General features: G+C 33.2%; 1 protein-coding gene across 1 annotated transcript in view; it reads left to right on the forward strand.

Annotated features, from left to right (window-relative positions):
- Positions 1–22,471, forward strand: part of LOC138326549 (phospholipid-transporting ATPase ABCA1-like) — an 87,200-nt gene extending 64,729 nt beyond the window's left edge. Inside the window, exons 34-47 of the mRNA XM_069272645.1 lie at positions 1,412–1,589; positions 1,909–2,024; positions 2,185–2,335; positions 2,692–2,815; positions 3,696–3,970; positions 4,233–4,414; positions 4,872–5,013; positions 5,340–5,474; positions 5,839–5,942; positions 6,353–6,445; positions 6,716–6,956; positions 7,532–7,604; positions 17,638–17,754; positions 19,581–22,471. Of these exons, the coding sequence (XP_069128746.1) occupies positions 1,412–1,589; positions 1,909–2,024; positions 2,185–2,335; positions 2,692–2,815; positions 3,696–3,970; positions 4,233–4,414; positions 4,872–5,013; positions 5,340–5,474; positions 5,839–5,942; positions 6,353–6,445; positions 6,716–6,956; positions 7,532–7,604; positions 17,638–17,754; positions 19,581–19,741 (2,092 nt within the window). The 3' untranslated portion in view covers positions 19,742–22,471. The remainder of the gene's footprint in view (positions 1–1,411; positions 1,590–1,908; positions 2,025–2,184; positions 2,336–2,691; positions 2,816–3,695; positions 3,971–4,232; positions 4,415–4,871; positions 5,014–5,339; positions 5,475–5,838; positions 5,943–6,352; positions 6,446–6,715; positions 6,957–7,531; positions 7,605–17,637; positions 17,755–19,580) is intronic.
- Positions 22,472–25,796: the final 3,325 nt, after the last annotated feature.

Below are 25,796 nucleotides of genomic sequence, written 5' to 3' on the forward strand. Positions count from 1 at the left end.
GACCTTGTTTTACACAGGCGTGCCAAGTGGAGTTGACCTAGTTATAGCTATCTGTATGTGACCTTGTTTTACACAGGCGTGCCAGTGGAGTTGACCTAGTTATAGCTATCTGTATGTGACCTTGTTTTACACAGGCGTGCCAGTGGAGTTGACCTAGTTATAGCTATCTGTATGTGACCTTGTTTTACACAGGCGTGCCAGTGGAGTTGACCTAGTTATAGCTATCTGTATGTGACTTGTTTTACACAGGCATGCCAGTGGAGTTGACCTAGTTATAGCTATCTGTATGTGACCTTGTTTTACACAGGCGTGCCAGTGGAGTTGACCTAGTTATAGCTATCTGTATGTGACCTTGTTTTACACAGGCGTGCCAGTGGAGTTGACCTAGTTATAGCTATCTGTATGTGACCTTGTTTTACACAGGCGTGCCAGTGGAGTTGACCTAGTTATAGCTATCTGTATGTGACCTTGTTTTACACAGGCGTGCCAGTGGAGTTGACCTAGTTATAGCTATCTGTATGTGACCTTGTTTTACACACAGGCGTGCCAGTGGAGTTGACCTAGTTATAGCTATCTGTATGTGACCTTGTTTTACACAGGCGTGCCAGTGGAGTTGACCTAGTTATAGCTATCTGTATGTGACCTTGTTTTACACAGGCGTGCCAGTGGAGTTGACCTAGTTATAGCTATCTGTATGTGACCTTGTTTTACACAGGCGTGCCAGTGGAGTTGACCTAGTTATAGCTATCTGTATGTGACCTTGTTTTACACAGGCGTGCCAGTGGAGTTGACCTAGTTATAGCTATCTGTATGTGACCTTGTTTTACACAGGCGTGCCAGTGGAGTTGACCTAGTTATAGCTATCTGTATGTGACCTTGTTTTACACAGGCGTGCCAGTGGAGTTGACCTAGTTATAGCTATCTGTATGTGACCTTGTTTTACACAGGCATGCCAGTGGAGTTGACCTAGTTATAGCTATCTGTATGTGACCTTGTTTTACACAGGCGTGCCAGTGGAGTTGACCTAGTTATAGCTATCTGTATGTGACCTTGTTTTACACAGGCGTGCCAGTGGAGTTGACCTAGTTATAGCTATCTGTATGTGACCTTGTTTTACACAGGCGTGCCAGTGGAGTTGACCTAGTTATAGCTATCTGTATGTGACCTTGTTTTACACAGGCGTGCCAGTGGAGTTGACCTAGTTATAGCTATCTGTATGTGACCTTGTTTTACACAGGCGTGCCAGTGGAGTTGACCTAGTTATAGCTATCTGTATGTGACCTTGTTTTACACAGGCGTGCCAGTGGAGTTGACCTAGTTATAGCTATCTGTATGTGACCTTGTTTTACCCAGGCGTGCCAGTGGAGTTGACCTAGTTATAGCTATCTGTATGTGACCTTGTTTTACACAGGCGTGCCAGTGGAGTTGACCTAGTTATAGCTATCTGTATGATCTTCGCCATGTCCTTTATACCGGCCAGCTTTACCATGGTTCTGATTGAGGAGCGCGCCTCTAACTCCAAACATCTACAGTTTGTCAGCGGTGTTAACCCTACAGTATACTGGATATCTAACAGTGCCTGGGATATGGTATGTGGAATGTCTCAATTTTACTCAAAGTTGGATTTTTTTATCTACTACTCAACCGATTGCTTGCATCAAAATGATGTAAAAAAAAAAATGAATAGCAATAAAATTTGAAAAAAAACATACAAAAGAGTTGCAATATATATATATATAATGTAATTCAAAGATGATGTTTTGTTTCAGTTTGAGTTATTTTGTATTTTTTGTTACAGTTGAGTTATTTTGTATTTTTGTCACAGTTGAGTTATTTTGTATTTTTTGTTACAGTTGAGTTATTTTGTATTTTTGTCACAGTTGAGTTATTTTGTATTTTTTGTTACAGTTGAGTTACTTTGTATCCTGTGTACTGATGCTGTTTATCTTCCTGGCGTTCGGACGTGAGGCTTATGTTGGTTCATTGAACGGCCCCTGTCTACTGGCCCTTCTCTTCTTCTACGGGTGAGTAGGACATCACATATTGGCCTATAGAAATAATGAGGATGTATTTTGTTTGTAGATGGGCCATGATAAAACTTTCCATGAGTTGTGTCCCTTGATATATATTTGCCAGTAGAAGTAATTATGTAAGTCAATAAGATTTATTTTGTTGTGTTTGTAGATGGGCCATGATCCCAGTGATGCACCCGTTCAGTCGATTCTTTAGTATACCTAGTACTGCCATGGTAACACTTCAGTCAATCAACATCTTCCTAGGCACCACCGCGACTATGGCAACCTTTATCCTAGAGTTTCTGGAGCAGGACGATGAGGTTCGTATCAGTGTATTTTTTAGTTTGTATTCACTATTCAAAAGTCGGATAAAAAGAGCTTTAAACTGCATTTATAGGTTGCCTGTGGTAGCAGTATCACTAAAACTAATTTACTGTCTTAGTTACTACTATGACTTTGCAGTTCATTTATTTATTAGAGGGTTAGTTGAGTTAATTGTTACATGGTAAAAGACAAGTACACTTGTTTTCTGTGGAGAGGAAAAATTTGCCAATAAAGTTATTCAGTCAAACCTGCCATGCTGAAATTTATCAGGAAATGCTACATGTTTAATCAGTGTTTTCTACCGTTGTCTGGTTGAACTGTTACACTTTGTTGCTCTCCACTAATCCTACAGGAGCTAAAGAACATCAACATCCTCCTGAAGAAAGTGTTTCTGGTGTTACCCCAGTACTGCCTGGGCCGAGGGCTCATGGATATGTCCACTAACCAGCTAAAAGCTGATGCCAATGCTGAGTTTGGTAAGTGACCTTTACCCTGTACTGACCTTTACCCTAATAAGCGACCTTTGTCCTTTACTGACCTTTACCCTAATAAGTGACCTTTGTCCTGTACTGACCTTTACCCTAATAAGTGACCTTTACCCGAATAAGTGGCCTTTACCCTGTATTGACCTTTACCCTGTACTGACCTTTACCCTGTACTGACCTTTACACTGTACTGACCTTTACCCTAATAAGTGACCTTTACCCTCATAAGTGACCTTTACCCTAATAAGTGACCTTTACCCTAATAAGTGACCTTTACCCTAATAAATGACCTTTAGCCTAATAAGTGACCTTAACCCTAATAAGTGTTCTTTATCCTGTATTTATCTTTACCCCTGTAAGTGACCTCTATCCTATAATGACATTTTCCTTGTACTGACCTTTACCCTGGTAAGTAGCCTTCACCCTTAGCTGACCGTTACTCAAATGGAGGCTGACACCAGCGTGGATCTCTCCTCTTATTAATAATTTCTATGTGAAGTCCTGAGGTTTGTCTTGGGAAGCGAATAACTAAATAGTCTATAGAATATAAGTTGGCTCGATGAGGATTTCTAATTTTATTGTACCTATCCTTTAGCCCTTGTGTAGTAGTGATTGTCTTTGATGTGTTACATCTCTAATACTACTTCTCACTATAGAGTACAGCTTATCTATTTAGTGTAGTGTTAAATACATAATAGTAGGCTACTGTAAACCTATAGTTTGACCTTTAACCTGTCTAACAAAGGGATTAATTATGAATTTAGTACCATGGTCTGAAGGATGTGATATATGTGGTAGAATTCATTTTCTGGTGTTTTGACCTTGCAATGACCTCTGTTGTAAAACAAATCAAAACATGTGTTTGTTTTAGGTTTCTCCTCCGGAGGCCCACCAAGTCCATTTGAGTTTGATCAGGTCGGTAAGAATCTGTTGGCACTCTTCATCACAGGGATTGTTTTCTTCATTCTCAATATCCTTGTTGAGTACAACTTCTGTCTGAGACGTGGCCTTCGGTGTTACTGGCAGAGAAAGCCTACTCATGCCAGTCTGGAGGACGAAGATCCAGACGTTGCGCGAGAGAGGAAGCGTGTGATGGAGAAAAAGAATACTGAAGATGATGTACTGAGATTGGAATGTCTCACAAAGGTATCAGTCTGTTATTATAGCTGAAGGTCCATATATAGATAGAGAAAGATATGTCATAAAATATCATTACCTTCCAGCCTAAAGGAAATCAAGTTATGTTCATGACATTATGTGATTAACTTTTGCAAAAATATTTGCTGAGAGCAATGTTTGTCACAAGTACAGTAGAAACTTCGCAAAATTAAATTGTTGTGAAAAGGTTGTTGGGAATAAACCCATGTGAAAGATATGTAAAGTGATGTTCTGTATGACCTGTCTCCAGATGTATGGCCTGCGAGGTAAGAAAGGACGAAACACCGCTGTAGATAACCTGTGTGTGGGGGTCCCTAAGGGTCAGTGCTTTGGTCTGCTGGGAGTCAACGGGGCAGGGAAGACCACCACCTTCAAGATGTTGACTGGTGACGTCAGTGTTACCGAGGGCAACGCCTACGTCAATGGTCACAGGTAAAGTGTCATTCTGTTCTAGTCCTGAAACTCGGTACACTTGTTAACCTGAATATAAACTCTGATTGAGATAGACTCAGTGGAGCCATTAAAACAGGTTTGATTGAGATAGTATAAATTTAATGAGAAAGGAAATATCTTCATGGACTCAAACACCCAAACTTCTGATGTTGTGGTCTTAATTTTGCGACCTCCATTTGGGGATTAAGTTTCGGCCATCATGTCCTGTTCCAAAATTAGGTGCAGTAAGGGAAATATCTTACAGACAATTCTAGTGAAGAGAACAGTTATTTCAGCTGATATTATTACCTGGTACATTGAAATTTGAATTCACAGCCTTTTGTAAAAAAAAAATATCAAGTTACATTTGATCAAATGCAACAGAAAACTGAAATGCTTCACCATCTTTACACTTAGTGTACAAGGAAGTATCTGTATATATTGTTTGTATTTACAGTATCCTGACTGACATGGTCAGTGTACACAGAAGTATTGGCTACTGTCCACAGTTCGATGCCTTTGATAATCTCCTCACTGGAAGGGAAATACTCTCGTTTTACGCCAGACTTCGTGGCGTCCCAGAAAAGGATATCAAAGAGGTAAAACAACAAAGTGATATAGATTTCCATGGAAACTAGTTTGGTTTATTTGTTAGATATGATCGCTTTTAACTAATTTTATCATTTTATATAAATACAGTTTTCCACAGTGATGATGATAAATACTGAATGGGAGTTTTACCGTGGTTTATCTTTTGTTGTGTTTTTCTGAAGGTATCCATTAGTGTATAAACTTCACACTTTAATCTGGGGATATTTAAGTGATACTTTTCATGACTATATAATAAAGGATGAAAAGAAATTTAAGTTGTGATAATCGTACATTGTATAATGAAAACTTACAAGCTGTTTCAATCTGCCTACAGGTTGCAGAGTGGGCCGTGAGGAGACTGAACCTAACTCAGTACGCTGATAAACTGTCAGAGGGGTACTCGGGAGGAAATAAACGCAAGCTGTCCACAGCCATCTCTCTTATTGGAAACCCCTCAATTATATTCCTGGTAAGTATTTATTATAACTCTCTAACGACACAAACTGTCTACACTGAACTCTTATCATTGGAAACCCCTCTTAGCATGTGACCATTTGATATTTGATTTACATTAAAGAAAAGAACTTGACTCTATCTTAATCTCTTGTTACTATAACTTCATATTTAGAACCTTCACTTCACCTACTTGCGATATGGTCTCACATAAATCTGCAGGCAAAGGATCATGCCACAAAAGTAGGTCACTGTGACTTAAATATTTACCTTTTATCTACACCTGTATCATGGATCAATAGCTTACATTTCTTGTGTTAAGATTTGCTGAATTTTTTAATAAGATTTTCATAACAGTTTGATTCCTTACTTTTATTCAGGATGAGCCGACAACAGGGATGGATCCTCGGGCCAGAAGGTTTTTGTGGAATTGTATAAACGCCATTGTTAAGGACGGTCGATCTGTCATACTCACCTCACACAGGTAAGGGTACAGTTATTACAACTAATAGGCTTCACACATATTTCAGTGGAATCCTGACGATGGTTCTGACACACAACTAGTCAAGGAACAGCCTTAAGATCATGAAGCTGTCTTACACTAGGGTTTTTGCTAAGCCAATAAAAAATTACGTAACTTTTTGTAACGTCATCTGTGATTGGTTTAGTCTAAACCTAAGACTAAGAAGGGACAATAAATACTAAAGAGGAAATCAACTGTGTGTTTTGTAAATCACCATGATCTTGGGCTGGCCCAGATTTCTCGAAAAAAAGTAAAAAACTGACTTAAGTCAAAATTTTTCATATAAGTTAAATAGGGGAAAAACATAAGTTTTGACATAGGTCTGCACTTTTGTTTCGATGTTTTCCTTACCTATATTTTGTATGTTACAGTATGGAGGAGTGCGAGGCTCTCTGTAGTCGTCTGGGAATCATGGTCAATGGAAGGTTTATGTGTATGGGTAGTACTCAACATCTCAAAAATAGGTAAGTCTTGTGTACGCTCTAAGTCAGGCTTTAGTAGGTAGTAAAGAATATCTTTATCTTTCTTTTCTTTCCTTACTGATCACATAATAAGTTCAAAATTAAAGAATATTCAGACTAATAAAAGAGTTACAGAATGTTCAAAATTTTGGAAAACATTTTTTCTTGGAAAACGTATCATTGAAGATTCATCTATGATTTTAAATCTGTAAGTGAATATTTCTGTATTACTTGCTGTAAGTGGTTGAGAAATTCTTGTTCCTTACTGTACAGGTTTGGAGAGGGATACACTGTGATTTTCCGTGTGGCGGGAGAGCGACCTAACCTTAAAGCGGTACATAACTTCATCACCCATCAATTTGAAGGAGCTGAGCTGAAGGAGAAGCATTATAACATGGTACAATACCAGCTCAAGAGTGATGTCAAGCTCTCCGCCCTCTTCAAACAGATCGAGGGAGTTAAACGTGCTCTCAAAATCGAGGATTATTCTGTATCTCAAACAACAATGGACCAGGTATGTTACCATGGAGAGTTCAGTCTCCTGGTGTTGATGTCAAATATGCATATCTGTTAATAGATTTTGTGTTTTTGCTCTGTATAAGTTTAAGTTTAAATTTGAAACAAACTTTCTGGGTGCTAAATAAATATCAATTTTGATGATGTATATCGTTTAAATAGTAGAGGAACAAGATAAATCAAACAGAAGTTATCATCCTAAACAAAATGGTGGTCTGTTCTATCTTAGCTTCAGATAGCAATACCACAGTAAAATCTTGACACTGGCTTGAAATCATTCATGAGAATATTTAAGTAAAATGATATGAACTATAATTGATTGCACTAACCTTAGCATGTTTAAATGAAATAAATTAGCAAACAACAACTGGACATTTTGTCCGGCATTTTCACAAAAACTTCCAGGGTCGAGACTTATAACTACTTCCGGTATGGAATCCAGAAACAATACAAAGTACAGAAAGAGTTCAAGAATACAACAGAAAGTGACTGTACCTCATAATTTTTTGGTGTGTCAAGTTACAGTAGTAGTTTTAATTTCATTTTTTAAATGGACTTTTTTCCTTTTATTAGGTGTTCATTAACTTTGCCAAGCTACAGACAGACTTGTTGGATGATGAACCAGACAAAAGTTTACCAGAAAAAGGTATGTTACAACAATAGACAAGGCAATAGATTTAATAGTAGATAGAATGGTAAAGAAAACTATAGATAATAGACTACAGATAGAACAATAGATAATAGACTACATAAAACAATAGATAATAGACTACAGATAGAACAATAGATAATAGACTACAGATAGAACAATAGATAATAGACTACAGATAGAACAATAGATAATAGACTACAGATAGAACAATAGATAATAGACTACAGATAGAACAATAGATAATAGACTACAGATAGAACAATAGATAATAGACTACAGATAGAACAATAGATAATAGACTACAGATAGAACAATAGATAATAGACTACAGATAGAACAATAGATAATAGACTACAGATAGAACAATAGATAATAGACTACAGATAGAACAATAGATAATAGACTACAGATAGAACAATAGATAATAGACTACAGATAATAGACTACAGATAGAACAATAGATAATAGACTACAGATAGAACAATAGATAATAGACTACAGATAGAACAATAGATAATAGACTACAGATAGAACAATAGATAATAGACTACAGATAATAGACTACAGATAGAACAATAGATAATAGACTACAGATAGAACAATAGATAATAGACTACAGATAGAACAATAGATAATAGACTACAGATAGAACAATAGATAATAGACTACAGATAATAGACTACAGATAGAACAATAGATAATAGACTACAGATAGAACAATAGATAATAGACTACAGATAGAACATAATAGTAACTGTAATAGACTACAGATAGAACAATAGATAATAGACTACAGATAGAACAATAGATAATAGACTACAGATAGAACAATAGATAATAGACTACAGATAGAACAATAGATAATAGACTACAGATAGAACAATAGATAATAGACTACAGATAGAACAATAGATAATAGACTACAGATAGAACAATAGATAATAGACTACAGATAGAACAATAGATAATAGACTACAGATAGAACAATAGATAATAGACTACAGATAGAACAATAGATAATAGACTACAGATAGAACAATAGATAATAGACTACAGATAGAACAATAGATAATAGACTACAGATAGAACAATAGATAATAGACTACAGATAGAACAATAGATAATAGACTACAGATAGAACAATAGATATAGATAGATAGATAGATACAATAGATAATAGACTACAGAATAGTAAAATAAAGATAATAGACTACAGATAAAATAATAGATAATAGACTACAGATAGAACAATAGATAATAGACTACAGATAGATAGATAATAGACTACAGATAGAACAATAGATAATAGACTACAGATAGAACAATAGATAATAGACTACAGATAGAACAATAGATAATAGACTACAGATAGAACAATAGATAATAGACTACAAGATAGATACAGATAGAACAATAGATAATAGACTACAGATAGAACAATAGATAATAGACTACAGATAATAGACTACAGATAGAACAATAGATAATAGACTACAGATAGAACAATAGATAATAGACTACAGATAGAACAATAGATAATAGACTACAGATAATAGACTACAGATAGAACAATAGATAATAGACTACAGATAGAACAATAGATAATAGACTACAGATAGAACAATAGATAATAGACTACAGATAGAACAATAGATAATAGACTACAGATAGAACAATAGATAATAGACTACAGATAGAACAATAGATAATAGACTACAGATAGAACAATAGATAATAGACTACAGATAGAACAATAGATAATAGACTACAGATAATAGACTACAGATAGAACAATAGATAATAGACTACAGATAGAACAATAGATAATAGACTACAGATAGAACAATAGATAATAGACTACAGATAGAACAATAGATAATAGACTACAGATAGAACAATAGATAATAGACTACAGATAGAACAATAGATAATAGACTACAGATAGAACAATAGATAATAGACTACAGATAGAACAATAGATAATAGACTACAGATAGAACAATAGATAATAGACTACAGATAGAACAATAGATAATAGACTACAGATAGAACAATAGATAATAGACTACAGATAGAACAATAGATAATAGACTACAGATATAACAACAGATAGATAGACTACAGATAGAACAATAGATAATAGACTACAGATAGAACAATAGATAATAGACTACAGATAGAACAATAGATAATAGACTACAGATAGAACAATAGATAATAGACTACAGATAATAGACTAGAAGATAATAGATAAGATAGAACAATAGATAATAGACTACAGATAGAACAATAGATAATAGACTACAGATAGAACAAATAAATAACAATAGATATAAGATAGAACAATAGATAATAGACTACAGATAGAACAATAGATAATAGACTACAGATAGAACAATAGATAATAGACTACAGATAGAACAATAGATAATAGACTACAGATAGAACAATAGATAATAGACTACAGATAGAACAATAGATAATAGACTACAGATAGAACAATAGATAATAGACTCAGACTACAGATAGAACAATAGATAATAGACTACAGATAGAACAATAGATAATAGACTACAGATAGAACAATAGATAATAGACTACAGATAGAACAATAGATAATAGACTACAGATAGAACAATAGATAATAGACTACAGATAGAACAATAGATAATAGACTACAGATAGAACAATAGATAATAGACTACAGATAGAACAATAGATAATAGACTACAGATAGAACAATAGATAATAGACTACAGATAGAACAATAGATAATAGACTACAGATAGAACAATAGATAATAGACTACAGATAGAACAATAGATAATAGACTAGATAGAACTACAGATAATAGACTACAGATAGAACATAGATAATAGACTACAGATAGAACAATAGATAATAGACTACAGATAGAACAATAGATAATAGACTACAGATAGAACAATAGATAATAGACTACAGATAGAACAATAGATAATAGACTACAGATAGAACAATAGATAATAGACTACAGATAGAACAATAGATAATAGACTACAGATAGAACAATAGATAATAGACTACAGATAATAGACTACAGATAGAACAATAGATAATAGACTACAGATAGAACAATAGATAATAGACTACAGATAGAACAATAGATAATAGACTACAGATAATAGACTACAGATAGAACAATAGATAATAGACTACAGATAGAACAATAGATAATAGACTACAGATAGAACAATAGATAATAGACTACAGATAGAACAATAGATAATAGACTACAGATAGAACAATAGATAATAGACTACAGATAGAACAATAGATAATAGATGATACAGATAGATAACAATAGATAATAGACTACAGATAGAACAATAGATAATAGACTACAGATAGAACAATAATAATAGACTACAGATAGAACAATAGATAATAGACTACAGATAGAACAATAGATAATAGACTACAGATAGAACAATAGATAATAGACTACAGATAGAACAATAGATAATAGACTACAGATAGAACAATAGATAATAGACTACAGATAGAACAATAGATAATAGACTACAGATAGAACAATAGATAATAGACTACAGATAGAACAATAGATAATAGACTACAGATAGAACAATAGATAATAGACTACAGATAGAACAATAGATAATAGACTACAGATAATAGACTACAGATAGAACAATAGATAATAGACTACAGATAGAACAATAGATAATAGACTACAGATAGAACAATAGATAATAGACTACAGATAGAACAATAGACTACAGATAGAACAATAGATAATAGACTACAGATAGAACAATAGATAATAGACTACAGATAGAACAATAGATAATAGACTACAGATAGAACAATAGATAATAGACTACAGATAGAACAATAGATAATAGACTACAGATAGAACAATAGATAATAGACTACAGATAGAACAATAGATAATAGACTACAGATAGAACAATAGATAATAGACTACAGATAGAACAATAGATAATAGACTACAGATAGAACAATAGATAATAGTACTACAGATAGAACAATAGATAATAGACTACAGTATAGAACAATAGATAATAGACTACAGATAGAACAATAGATAATAGACTACAGATAGAACAATAGATAATAGACTACAGATAGAACAATAGATAATAGACTACAGATAGAACAATAGAAATAGACTACAGATAGAACAATAGATAATAGACTACAGATAGAACAATAGATAATAGACTACAGATAGAACAATAGATAATAGACTACAGATAGAACAATAGATAATAGACTACAGATAGAACAATAGATAATAGACTACAGATAGAACAATAGATAATAGACTACAGATAGAACAATAGATAATAGACAGATACAATAGATAATAGATAAGATAGAACAATAGATAATAGACTACAGATAGAACAATAGATAATAGACTACAGATAGAACAATAGATAATAGACTACAGATAGAACAATAGATAATAGACTACAGATAGAACAATAGATAATAGACTACAGATAGACAGATAATAGAACAGATAGATAAATAGACTACAGATAGAACAATAGATAATAGACTACAGATAGAACAATAGATAATAGACTACAGATAGAACAATAGATAATAGACTACAGAATAGACTACAGATAGAACAATAGATAATAGACTACAGATAGAACAATAGATAATAGACTACAGATAGAACAATAGATAATAGACTACAGATAGAACAATAGATAATAGACTACAGATAGAACAATAGATAATAGACTACAGATAAACAATAGATAATAGACTACAGATAAACATAGATAATAGACTACAGATAGAACAATAGATAATAGACTACAGATAGAACAATAGATAATAGACTACAGATAGAACAATAGATAATAAGACTACAGATAGAACAATAGATAATAGACTACAGATAGAACAATAGATAATAGACTACAGATAGAACAATAGATAATAGACTACAGATAGAACAATAGATAATAGACTACAGATAGACACAGATAATAGATAGATAATAGACTACAGATAGAACAATAGATAATAGACTACAGATAGAACAATAATAATAATAGACTACAGATAGAACAAGATAATAGACTACAGATAGAACAATAGATAATAGACTACAGATAGACTACAGATAGAACAATAGATAATAGACTACAGATAGAACAATAGATAATAGACTACAGATAGAACAATAGATAATAGACTACAGATAGAACAATAGATAATAGACTACAGATAGAACAATAGATAATAGACTACAGATAGAACAATAGATAATAGACTACAGATAGAACAATAGATAATAGACTACAGATAGAACAATAGATAATAGACTACAGATAGAACAATAGATAATAGACTACAGATAGAACAATAGATATAGACTACAGATAGAACAATAGATAATAGACTACAGATAGAACAATAGATAATAGACTACAGATAGAACAATAGATAATAGACTACAGATAGAACAATAGATAATAGACTACAGATAGAACAATAGATATAGATACAGATAGAACAATAGATAATAGACTACAGATAGAACAATAGATAATAGACTACAGATAGAACAATAGATAATAGACAACAGATAGAACAATAGATAATAGACTACAGATAGAACAATAGATAATAGACTACAGATAGAACAATAGATAATAGACTACAGATAGAACAATAGATAATAGACTACAGATAGAACAATAGACAATAGACTACAGATAGAACAATAGATGATAGACTACAGATACAATAGACTACAGATAGAACAATAGATAATAGACTACAGATAGAACAATAGATAATAGACTACAGATAGAACAATAGATAATAGACTACAGATAGAACAAGATAATAGACTACAGATAGAACAATAGATAATAGACTACAGATAGAACAATAGATAATAGACTACAGATAGAACAATAGATAATAGACTACAGATAGAACAATAGATAGATACGATAGAACAATAGATAATAGACTACAGATAGAACAATAGATAATAGACTACAGATAGAACAATAGATAATAGACTACAGATAGAACATAGATAATAGACTACAGATAGAACAATAGATAATAGACTACAGATAGAACAATAGATAATAGACTACAGATAGAACAATAGATAATAGACTACAGATAGAACAATAGATAATAGACTACAGATAGAACAATAGATAATAGACTACAGATAGAACAATAGATAATAGACTACAGATAGAACAATAGATAATAGACTACAGATAGAACAATAGATAATAGACTACAGATAGAACAATAGATAAACAATAGACTAAAGACTACGATAGAACAATAGATAATAGACTACAGATAGAACAATAGATAATAGACTACAGAGATAGAACAATAGATAACAATAGATAATAGACTACAGATAGAACAATAGATAATAGACTACAGATAGAACTATAGATAATAGACTACAGATAATAGACTACAGATAGAACAATAGATAATAGACTACAGATAGAACAATAGATAATAGACTACAGATAGAACAATAGATAATAGACTACAGATAGAACAATAGATAATAGACTACAGATAGAACAATAGATAATAGACTACAGATAGAACAATAGATAATAGACTACAGATAGACTAGAAGAACAATAGATAATAGACTACAGATAGAACAATAGATAATAGACTACAGATAATAGACTACAGATAGAACAATAGATAATAGACTACAGATAGAACAATAGATAATAGACTACAGATAGAACAATAGATAATAGACTACAGATAGAACGATAGATAATAGACTACAGATAGAACAATAGATAATAGACTACAGATAGAACAATAGATAATAGACTACAGATAGAACAATAGATAATAGACTACAGATAGAACAATAGATAATAGACTACAGATAGAACAATAGATAATAGACTACAGATAGAACAATAGAATAGACAACAGATAATAGACTACAGATAGAACAATAGATAATAGACTACAGATAAAACAATAGATAATAGACTACAGATAGAACAATAGATAATAGACTACAGATAGAACAATAGATAATAGACTACAGATAGAACAATAGATAATAGACTACAGATAGAACAATAGATAATAGACTACAGATAGAACAATAGATAATAGACTACAGATAGAACAATAGATAATAGACTACAGATAATAGACTACAGATAGAACAATAGATAATAGACTACAGATAGAACAATAGATAATAGACTACAGATAGAACAATAGATAATAGACTACAGATAGAACAATAGATAATAGACTACAGATAGAACAATAGATAATAGACTACAGATAGAACAATAGATAATAGACTACAGATAGAACAATAGATAATAGACTACAGATAGAACAATAGATAATAGACTACAGATAGAACAATAGATAATAGACTACAGATAGAACAATAGATAATAGACTACAGATAGAACAATAGATAAATAGACTACAGATAGAACAATAGATAATAGACTACAGATAGAACAATAGATAATAGACTACAGATAATAGACTACAGATAGAACAATAGATAATAGACTACAGATAGAACAATAGATAATAGACTACAGATAGAACAATAGATAATAGACTACAGATAGAACAATAGATAATAGACTACAGATAGAACAATAGATAATAGACTACAGATAGAACAATAGATAATAGACTACAGATAGAACAATAGATAATAGACTACAGATAGAACAATAGATAATAGACTACAGATAGAACAATAGAAATAGATAATAGACTACAGATAGAACATATAGATAATAGACTACAGATAGAACAATAGATAATAGACTACAGATAGAACAATAGATAATAGACTACAGATAGAACAATAGATAATAGACTACAGATAGAACAATAGAATAGACTACAGATAGAACAATAGATAATAGACTACAGATAGAACAATAGATAATAGACTACAGATAGAACAATAGATAATAGACTACAGATAAGACTACAGATAGAACAATAGACAATAGACTACAGATAGAACAATAGATAATAGACTACAGATAGAACAATAGATAATAGACTACAGATAGAACAATAGATAATAGACTACAGATAGAACAATAGATAATAGACTACAGATAGAACAATAGATAATAGACTACAGATAGAACAATAGATAATAGACTACAGATAGAACAATAGATAATAGACTACAGATAAAATAGATAATAGACTACAGATAGAACAATAGATAATAGACTACAGATAGAACAATAGATAATAGACTACAATAAAGATAGACAATAGATAATAGACAACAGATAATAGACTACAGATAGAACAATAGATAATAGACTACAGATAGAACAATAGATAATAGACTACAGATAATAGACTACAGATAGAACAATAGATAATAGACTACAGATAGAACAATAGATAATAGACTACAGATAATAGACTACAGATAGAACAATAGATAATAGACTACAGATAGAACAATAGATAATAGACTACAGATAGAACAATAGATAATAGACTACAGATAGAACAATAGATAATAGACTACAGATAGAACAATAGATAATAGACTACAGATAATAGACTACAGATAGAACAATAGACTACAGATAGAACAATAGATAATAGACTACAGATAGAACAATAGATAATAGACTACAGATAGAACAATAGATAATAGACTACAGATAGAACAATAGATAATAGACTACAGATAGAACAATAGATAATAGACTACAGATAGAACAATAGATAATAGACTACAGATAGAACAATAGATAATAGACTACAGATAGAACAATAGATAATAGACTACAGATAGAACAATAGATAATAGACTACAGATAGAACAATAGATAATAGACTACAGATAGAACAATAGATAATAGACTACAGATAGAACAATAGATAATAGAACTACAGATAATAGACTACAGATAGAACATTAGATAATACACTACAGATAATAGACTACAGATAGTACAATAGATAATAGACTACAGATAGAACAATAGACTACAGATAGAACATTAGATAATAGACTACAGATAGAACAATAGATAATAGACTACAGATAGAACATTAGATAATAGACTACAGATAGAACATTAGATAATAATACACTACAGATAATAGACTACAGATAGTACAATATATAGATAATAGACTACAGATAGAACAATAGACTACAGATAGAACATTAGATAATACACTACAGATAGAACAATAGATAATAGACTACAGATAGAACAATGGATAATAGACTACAGATAGAACAATAGATAATAGACTTCAGATAGAACAATAGATAATAGACTACTGATAGAACAATAGATAATAGACTACAGATAGAACAATTGATAATAGACTACAGATAGAACAATAGAAAAAACCAATAGATACTAGGCTACAGAGCAATAGATAATGAATATATATAAAATTATTATAACAAACAATAGGTGAAATAATATACATAAAACAATAGATAAAATACCATACTGTATATGGAACAATACAGTAGATGATAGCCTATAGATGAAACAATAGATGAAGACCATGTTTTGTATTTGTTAATAGATAAAACAGTAGATAATAGACTAAATGTAGACACACAATGAATACTGTAAACCGCTTTTGAATTTCAGGAATTTCATTTCAAAACAAATTTGCTTAGACTAAATTGCGCGAATTGCAAAATCATGCAAATGAAAATAACTATCAATAAATCTGATGTAGATGGTAATTCGCAGAGATAAACCTTCGAAAATTTACTTGGATCATGAAATTCGCAAAAGTAAATCGCACACAACTGACAGCTGGTTTACAGTAGAGAAAAGAAGGTTTGTTTTGGATTGAGGCAAGAGTAAACATTTCATAGATATCATAGGTATTATGTACTTGTTGAATATCATAGGCAGTGTGTAATATTTACTGATTTAGTACAAGGATTTCTGTGTTTTCTCTACAGATTTGGATACCATGGTTACCATGCCTATTGGTGGTGTGTCGGGAGACACTATGGACGATGAAAGCGTCGCTGGCAGTACATTAGATCTGATCTCTGGCAGGAATAGAAGTATATCAGGTTAGTACTATATGAAAATGTGAAGCTAAAGCCACAGCAGATTAAAGGGTCACGATATACCTACAACATTAAGATGTCTTTACTAATTACTGACAAATCAATATGAATTGAAGATCATTAAATGATGAAAGGGGAAAATACAAACTTTAAAAGTGATTAACAGAGGACCTCTAAACACAGTTGACACATGAAGGTGATAAACCTGTTACTGGGAAACCTTTTTTTATATGGTATGGCATCCGGCGTCAGACGTCCGGCGTCCGTCCGTCCGTCAACAATCGACTTCTTCTCCATAACCGCTGGTCGGATTTCAACAAAATTTGACTGGTAGCATCCTTATGGGCTACTAACTGAAAATTGTACAAATGATGGGGCTGACCCTCTAGGGGCCTGAGGGGCGGGGCCAAAAGGGGTCAATTTGGCTATTTCCATTTAAACGACTTCTTCTCTTAAACCAAGAATGGGATAGCACCCAAAATGCAATGGTAGCATCCTTATAGGGTGATGATTCAAAATTGTACAAATGATGGGGCTGACCCCCTGGGGGCCTGAGGGGCGGGGTCAAAAGGGGTCAATTTGGCTATTTCCATTTAAACGACTTCTTCTCTGAAACTAAGCATGGGATAGCACCCCAAATGCAATGGTAGCATCCTTATAGGGTGATGATTCAAAATTGTACAAATGATGGGGCTGACCCCCTGGGGGCCTGAGGGGCGGGGTCAAAAGGGGTCAATTTGGCTATTTCCATATAAACGACTTCTTCTCTGCAACTAAACATGGCATTATGCTCATAATGCAATGGTAACAATGATGTTATCATATGAACGACTTCTTCTCTCCAACTCAGCATGGAAGAGCACTCATAATGCAATAGTAAAATCCTTATAGGATGCGGATTTAAAATTAAACGGTATGGCAAAGTATAGGGCTGACTCCCTGGGGCCTTAGACACGGGGCCAAAAAGGTCAATTAGGCTACTATTTTCATATAAATTACTTCCTCTCTGAACCTTTGTATTGGATAGCATATTTGTATGGTATCTATAGTATCATTATATGGTTGTGTTTCAAAATTAAACAAATTTTGGAGTCAATTTTACTAATTTTTCTAATTGTAAGAGTCTTTGTGATAATTACAAAAAACAAAAACAAAACCAGGTGAGCGATACAGGCCCTCTGGGCCTCTTGTATTTGAGAAACTACAGTGAATTCTAAACTAAAGTGAATTCTAAACTACAATAAATACTAAACTGCTGTGTAATATTTTACCTTACAGAGTTACACCACATACATGTAAATCCAGAGCAAATGTGTCATTTGTAAACTAGAGTAGTCTGCCTGGTTTTCCTGTTGGAATGATATGACTATGATATGAAGGAGGGTTATCACTATCACAAGGAGCCACAAAACCAACATACTACAATCTCCTGAGACAAAATACACACTCACCACAAGGATCGAACCACAAAACAAACATACTACAATCTCCTGAGACAAAATATACACTCACCACAAGGATCGAACCACACCACACACATACTGCAGTCTCCCAAAACACAGACACACACCGACTACAAGTAGCCACAACACACACATACTGCAGTCTCCTAAAACACAGACACACTCCGACTACAAGTAACCACAACACAAACATACTGCAGTCTCCTAAAACACTCATTATAAACAGTACATGTATACACGCCTTACAGAAGGGAGGTCATCCTATTGTTGACGTGACCTTAAGCAATGTGACACCACATTCATCCTCTTCAGATTTGAACTTACAATTAACCATCTGTAAACTTGTATTGGTATTTTTCCCTGCAGATGTTGACCAGAATAGTTTCCGGGATATGAATGGACGCTTCGAGTTTACAGACGACGAGAGTTTGGCTGGCAGTACTGTGGACCTTATTCGTCCTGGCAGTGCCCGAAGTAGTCTACGCAGTACACACAACCCTGATTTCCCTAACGTGGATATATTCTAGTGGCCACAGTGTGTACCGACTCCATCCGGACTGTTTGTACTTTATTATGGATTGCTTTAAAGCTGACAATACAAATTAGGTGTTGTGTGTAGAATAATATTCATTGTCAGTTTTAGTAGCTCAAACATTTTTATATGGATCCAAGATGTTTTGCTGTTAAGATGTATAAGGACGGACCAAGGATATGGAATCCAGAAGTGTTACTGTTAAGATGTATTAGTATGGACCAAGGATATGGAATCCAGAAGTGCTAGTGATATACTGATACAAGTCCTGCTACTATTGTACATTGTATGTGTCAAAGACAAAAATGTGTGTATGTTTGGGAGTTTTGCTTGTCAATGTGTCATAGACAAGTTATTTTTATATTAAGTGTGAATATTTAAGAAAGAGTTTAACCTTTATGTATTATTATGATGTATTTTTATTGTCACATGACCTCCATTGTCTACTACATGTACACTATGTAGGCCGTACACTGATGATGGCAGAAACATATTTAAGACACCAGAATATACTACTTGGAACCTGGCTCAGGAGTTGCCTCCCTTCTTATTTTGATGTTCTTTATGTATTAAGTTAATGATAGTGTAACGTTCAAGTTATCCATGGATTGGAGTCAAGGACGTTTTAATATTTGTGTGAAATTTGCTGGGATCAACAAAATGTTTCTGATTTAATATATCTGTGTGTTATATGAGATAAGATTTAGCTGCTGATGGTCTGATTGGGATTTGAATTCCACTGACGGTCCTCATTTTAACAAAGGAATTGTTTATTACTTTGCTGAGGTTATAGTATTATCCTGGCCAGCGGGAAGAACATCACATTTAAATAAAAAAATGTATATAGCTCGGGAGTAGTTTTGATATAGATACACTCTATTAAATATTTCATAGGCAAGGAGCTGAGTAATGTCAAAAAACTTGCAATCAACAAAAGTTGTTATCAATAAAAGTGTTGACTTGTTGGCTGTTTTCTAATGAAATTAACAGTTTTGGTGTCAGCAGAATGCAAGATGTATTCTTATTTTTCTACTTACCGACCGTGAAGTATAGCAGATTTTGTTACTGGTTTATTATTAAAACTGACTGAAAGTTCTTTATTATGTAAAAGAAACTTTTCTGTCCTCATATTGATGATAAACTGCTTAAACACGTCATCATTTTCATTCATCAAGTTTGTTTGATATACACATGACGTTATTACAACTGACTTACATTGGGTAACATTTACCTGTGATATACACGTCTTTCTGCAATGAATAGCTGTTAGAATAAGTCAAATGTTGTAACTTAGCAATCTATTGTTTGTTAATTTAATAGAATTCTATTGTAAAAATTCAACATTTGTAGGGTACTTTTGAAATATTTTCATAATGATTGTATCACATGATGAAGTATATCATGTGACATGCAATTGTGTGTCATAAGTGATGATGTGGCATGTGACATGTAATGATAGTGTACGTGTCATGTGACATGTTATGGTGTGTCATATGACCTGTATTGATGTGTCATGTGTAATGGTGGAACAGATTAATTTAATTAGTTTATATAAACAAAATTTAGGAATTTTGAAAATTTCTTCAATATTTGATAATGGATACATAAATTTAAAAACAAATATCTACCGGGTATTTCCCTTTACAAAATTACTCATTATATCACTTGTTCGTTGTTTTACCTTGATGTTTTACTTCTCATGATATTATTGTAGAATTGTACAATGTGACGGAATCAAACAGATATTCTTTATCATTATAGATGATCGTGGAAATTCCTGTTAGTACATATGTGATATATTTTATTATTGGATATTTTTTCATAGACATTGATTGTTTTATTTTTGTTTAATTATGTTTTGGCACATACCAATGCTTGATTTCTGTTATGTAGAATATTTTGCATAATACATATCATCTTGCCTGTGTGTTAGTACTGCTTACTCATCGAAAATGTACGATTAATTTCTGACATTCCCTCATTACTTTACTGTGAGTTTTTTTATGTTTAAAACATTCTAGTTACTGTATAGCTCTTTGAGGGGTCAATATTTTGTGGTTTCCTATACAAGTGCGGAGGTTTCATTTCAAGGTTTACCAATTTCTAAAATTCTTTGAACTTATTGCTCTTAAGTACATCAGTGTCCTCATATTTCACTGGTGTTTTAAAATTTGTGGGTTTGAGTGAAAACATCAATACATTGTATAGCGAAAAGTAAGCCACTCCCAAAATTTAACCACTATTATACAGTTTCGGATTTTAACAATTAATCATATAATTTTACTGTAGATAACTTGACTTGGAGTGACAGAAACAGCTTTTTATTAAACCAATTATTTCAGATTATATCAAAGAGGCCTGAAAGCCAGAACTCACTTATGGTACATATATGATATTGTTTACTTCACGTAACGTTTTAATTTTGTGGAATTTGTGCAAAATCTCTGTTGAATAGACATCATGTTTTTGTGGAACAGATATTGTGATATTCAATTTATCATGTCTGCATTGATATAAATGGATGCGTGTGTTTTTCAGTAAGTTTGTTTGTACAGAGGACTCCACATAATCGAATAACAGTTATTTGAATATTTCGGTTATTTGCATAAAATTCTGCGGTCCCGATTTTTTCCTTCTTTATCTTTGTTTTTCAACTCCGTGTATTTGCATAGACTTTTACATGACCTCCGGTTATTTGAATAAAATATTATGTATTTAATCAAGATACTCCTTTTTCTGAACATTATACTGTTTGCATGCAATCACTGTTATTCTTTTTAACATTTATCATTATATCATACATGTACTAGGGTAGAGTGATCTTAAGTCGGACACGATCTAGAGTCGGACATTTTTAACACGTCTTACCGCCCTTATTCCGGTTACCACGTTACAAAAAAACGCTGTCTACATGCTAAATGAAGTATTGACTTTCTAGAGTTGTCTCCCGTTGATAACTTTCTCGTTTACATATTTTGCCAAGTCCGATCGCGAATAGTAGCAAAAGCGGTACATTTCACTGTGAGAGCGGGTAAAGTTTTGTGATTTCAAACTGATATGAGAAGTCATTTCTTTTGATTATTACGGCATGCAACTTAAAGCTGAAGTTTAGCTGTAAGATTTGTGTAAAACAAATGCAGAATTATCTTCAATTTGCCGATAGACACAGCATTTTATCTGATAATTTGGTTCAAAGTCGCAAACGTGATTTGATCTTGAGTCGGACACCAAAAATGTCCAAAACGATCATAAGTCGGACAGTGAATTTTAACATTATACCAGTGAATATATGTGATATATAGACATAAAGAGGTGCTGTAATTACCCTTTTTTCATCATATAAGTTTGAAACTTTCATCCCTTATTTTTTTTATAAATATTTCTTATCTATTTTTTATTTTCTAATCAGTCTTTTAAGTTTCCTTTCAGGTCACCATTGGTATTCTTCTTTAATTTTTAATCAGGATGTATGGCAGCGCACATTTTAGTAGAAAAACGTGTGTAGCCCAATGAATAAATTTTAAATATATATATACAACAAGATTTCTCATATTTTATTGGTGCCATCCTGTTGATTGTACAGTTACATAATGTACTTTGTAAAGCAAAGAAGTGATATCGAGTACGCAATACACGAATATTTTTACTTGTCCATCAAATAGACAATTTTCTCTGACATATCAATGGTATATATATCAAAACTCATTCTCTGAATCATTTATCTAAAATATCGGCAACACAAGCTACAATGTAGACACAGAAACTTTAATTTGGGATGGCCATGACTCATGATTAGCGCGGGAAAAGGATGTTGTCCATCCAGCCATCCTGGAATTTGGACACAGCACTTTTGGTTGTATAGTTTTCAATTCTTTTTAAAGTAATTGGAGCAGGTTCTGCATGTGTTTATTAGGAACACCGGAGTTGCTATTGGCAATCGTCAATTCCTGAAAATGTTTGTGCTTTGCAAAGGACAAAGTCTCCTAGCATCAAAAAATGTACAGTGTATTTCAGAATGGGTTTAGAGCGACAGGTATTTCTCCTTATTCAACTTATGCAACCACGATAAAACACAAACTCAGATTAGGCAAATACATGTAGTTGTTTAATGATAAGGCCAGTGTGCTCGCCACGTCTGACCACGTAACATCGATACATAGCGCGTTTGAACTGCAGATCCCTTTCGTGGTTTATTACGTCATGTTCTAAACTTTTACTAACATCGATAATTTTTCCCTGGAATCTTAGAAATAACTGAATATACTTTCAAGAAACATGTTATGTTAAAACATATAACAACCCAATTTCAAGCATTGTATGAAACAAAACCAATATACATTCCCCTATTAAAATTGACCGCAGTTTCTATCGTTTTTCAGTCCATGAAATATCTACAACTATTTCGTCAGGCTCATTTGTTATACAAGCTATATTTATTGATTTCCCAGAGATACACTGTATGTAAGGTGGAAACATTTTAAAGTGAAGTATATAGCCACATCTCGTGCCCGCAAACGCACGTGTATCTATTCAATGTCGGAGCAAATGTAATGTTGTAGCATACACAATACAAAATGCATTTTTAGTCATGTGCAGTTTGCTTGACAACTGGCGATATGTCAATTACCGAAAGTAATATGAACAACAAATTTCTTATTTAATGATAAATGACTAATATTTTTGATTCAGAATTGTATAAAATGTTAACTTAATCCGATTGTCCGACGTAATATCAAAGCAATCTGGACTGTCCGACTCATAGTCAAATGCGTCCGACTCTCGATCGAATTGCAGGTTAGGTACTTTATTTGCTCTGTATTGTATTGTAAGGTAAAAAACGAGAGTATCGAAATGGAAATATGATGCAGAAAGTGTGCTCTCTCGGACGGTACCCATTAGATTAATAGTGGTCTTCATATCTCGACGTACTGCTGTTCTGAACACAAAGGGTGTCCGACTTACGATCACTTTACCCTACTACTTTGAATTTTTTCTGGACAAATTGTAAAACTATATGTAGGAATCTCAGAGTTTTCATAGAACTGGTGTGAGAATAATGTAGCAATATAATTTATATGGTTTTCTATGTAAGTCATACTCAGTAACCAAGTGTCAAAAATCTATTATCCCCTGGGTTACAGAGGATGTATCTTATATGGTGTGTAAGCCATACTCGGTAATCCAGTGTGACAACATGGTGTATATAAGACCTGGGTTACAGAGGGTGTATCTTGTGTGAGCCTTACTCGGTAATCCAGTGTGACAACATGGTGTAGCCTTACTCGGTAATCCAGTGTGACAACATGGTGTATATAAGACCTGGGTTACAGAGGATGTATCTTGTGTGAGCCTTACTCGGTAATCCAGTGTGACAACATGGTGTATATAAGACCTGGGTTACAGAGGATGTATCTTGTGTGAGCCTTACTCGGTAATCCAGTGTGACAACATGGTGTATATAAGACCTGGGTTACAGAGGATGTATCTTGTGTGAGCCTTACTCGGTAATCCATTGTGACAACATGGTGTATATAAGACCTGGGTTACAGAGGATGTATCTTGTGTGAGCCTTACTCGGTAATCCAGTGTGACAACATGGTGTATATAAGACCTGGGTTACAGAGGATGTATCTTGTGTGAGCCTTACTCTCGGTAATCCAGTGTGACAACATGGTGTATATAAGACCTGGGTTACAGAGGATGTATCTTGTGTGAGCCTTACTCGGTAATCCAGTGTGACAACATGGTGTATATAAGACCTGGGTTACAGAGGATGTATCTTGTGTAAGCCTTACTCAGTAATCCAGTGTGACAACATGGTGTATATAAGACCTGGGTTACAGAGGATGTATCTTGTGTGAGCCTTACTCGGTAATCCAGTGTGACAACATGGTGTATAGAAGACCTGGGTTACAGAGGATGTATCTTGTGTGAGCCTTACTCAGTAATCCAGTGTGACAACATGGTGTATATAAGACCTGGGTTACAGAGGATGTATCTTGTGTAAGCCTTACTCGGTAATCCAGTGTGACAACATGGTGTATATAAGA

This window comes from Argopecten irradians, chromosome 6 (genome assembly GCF_041381155.1).
Source record: "Argopecten irradians isolate NY chromosome 6, Ai_NY, whole genome shotgun sequence".
NCBI lineage: Eukaryota > Metazoa > Mollusca > Bivalvia > Pectinida > Pectinidae > Argopecten > Argopecten irradians.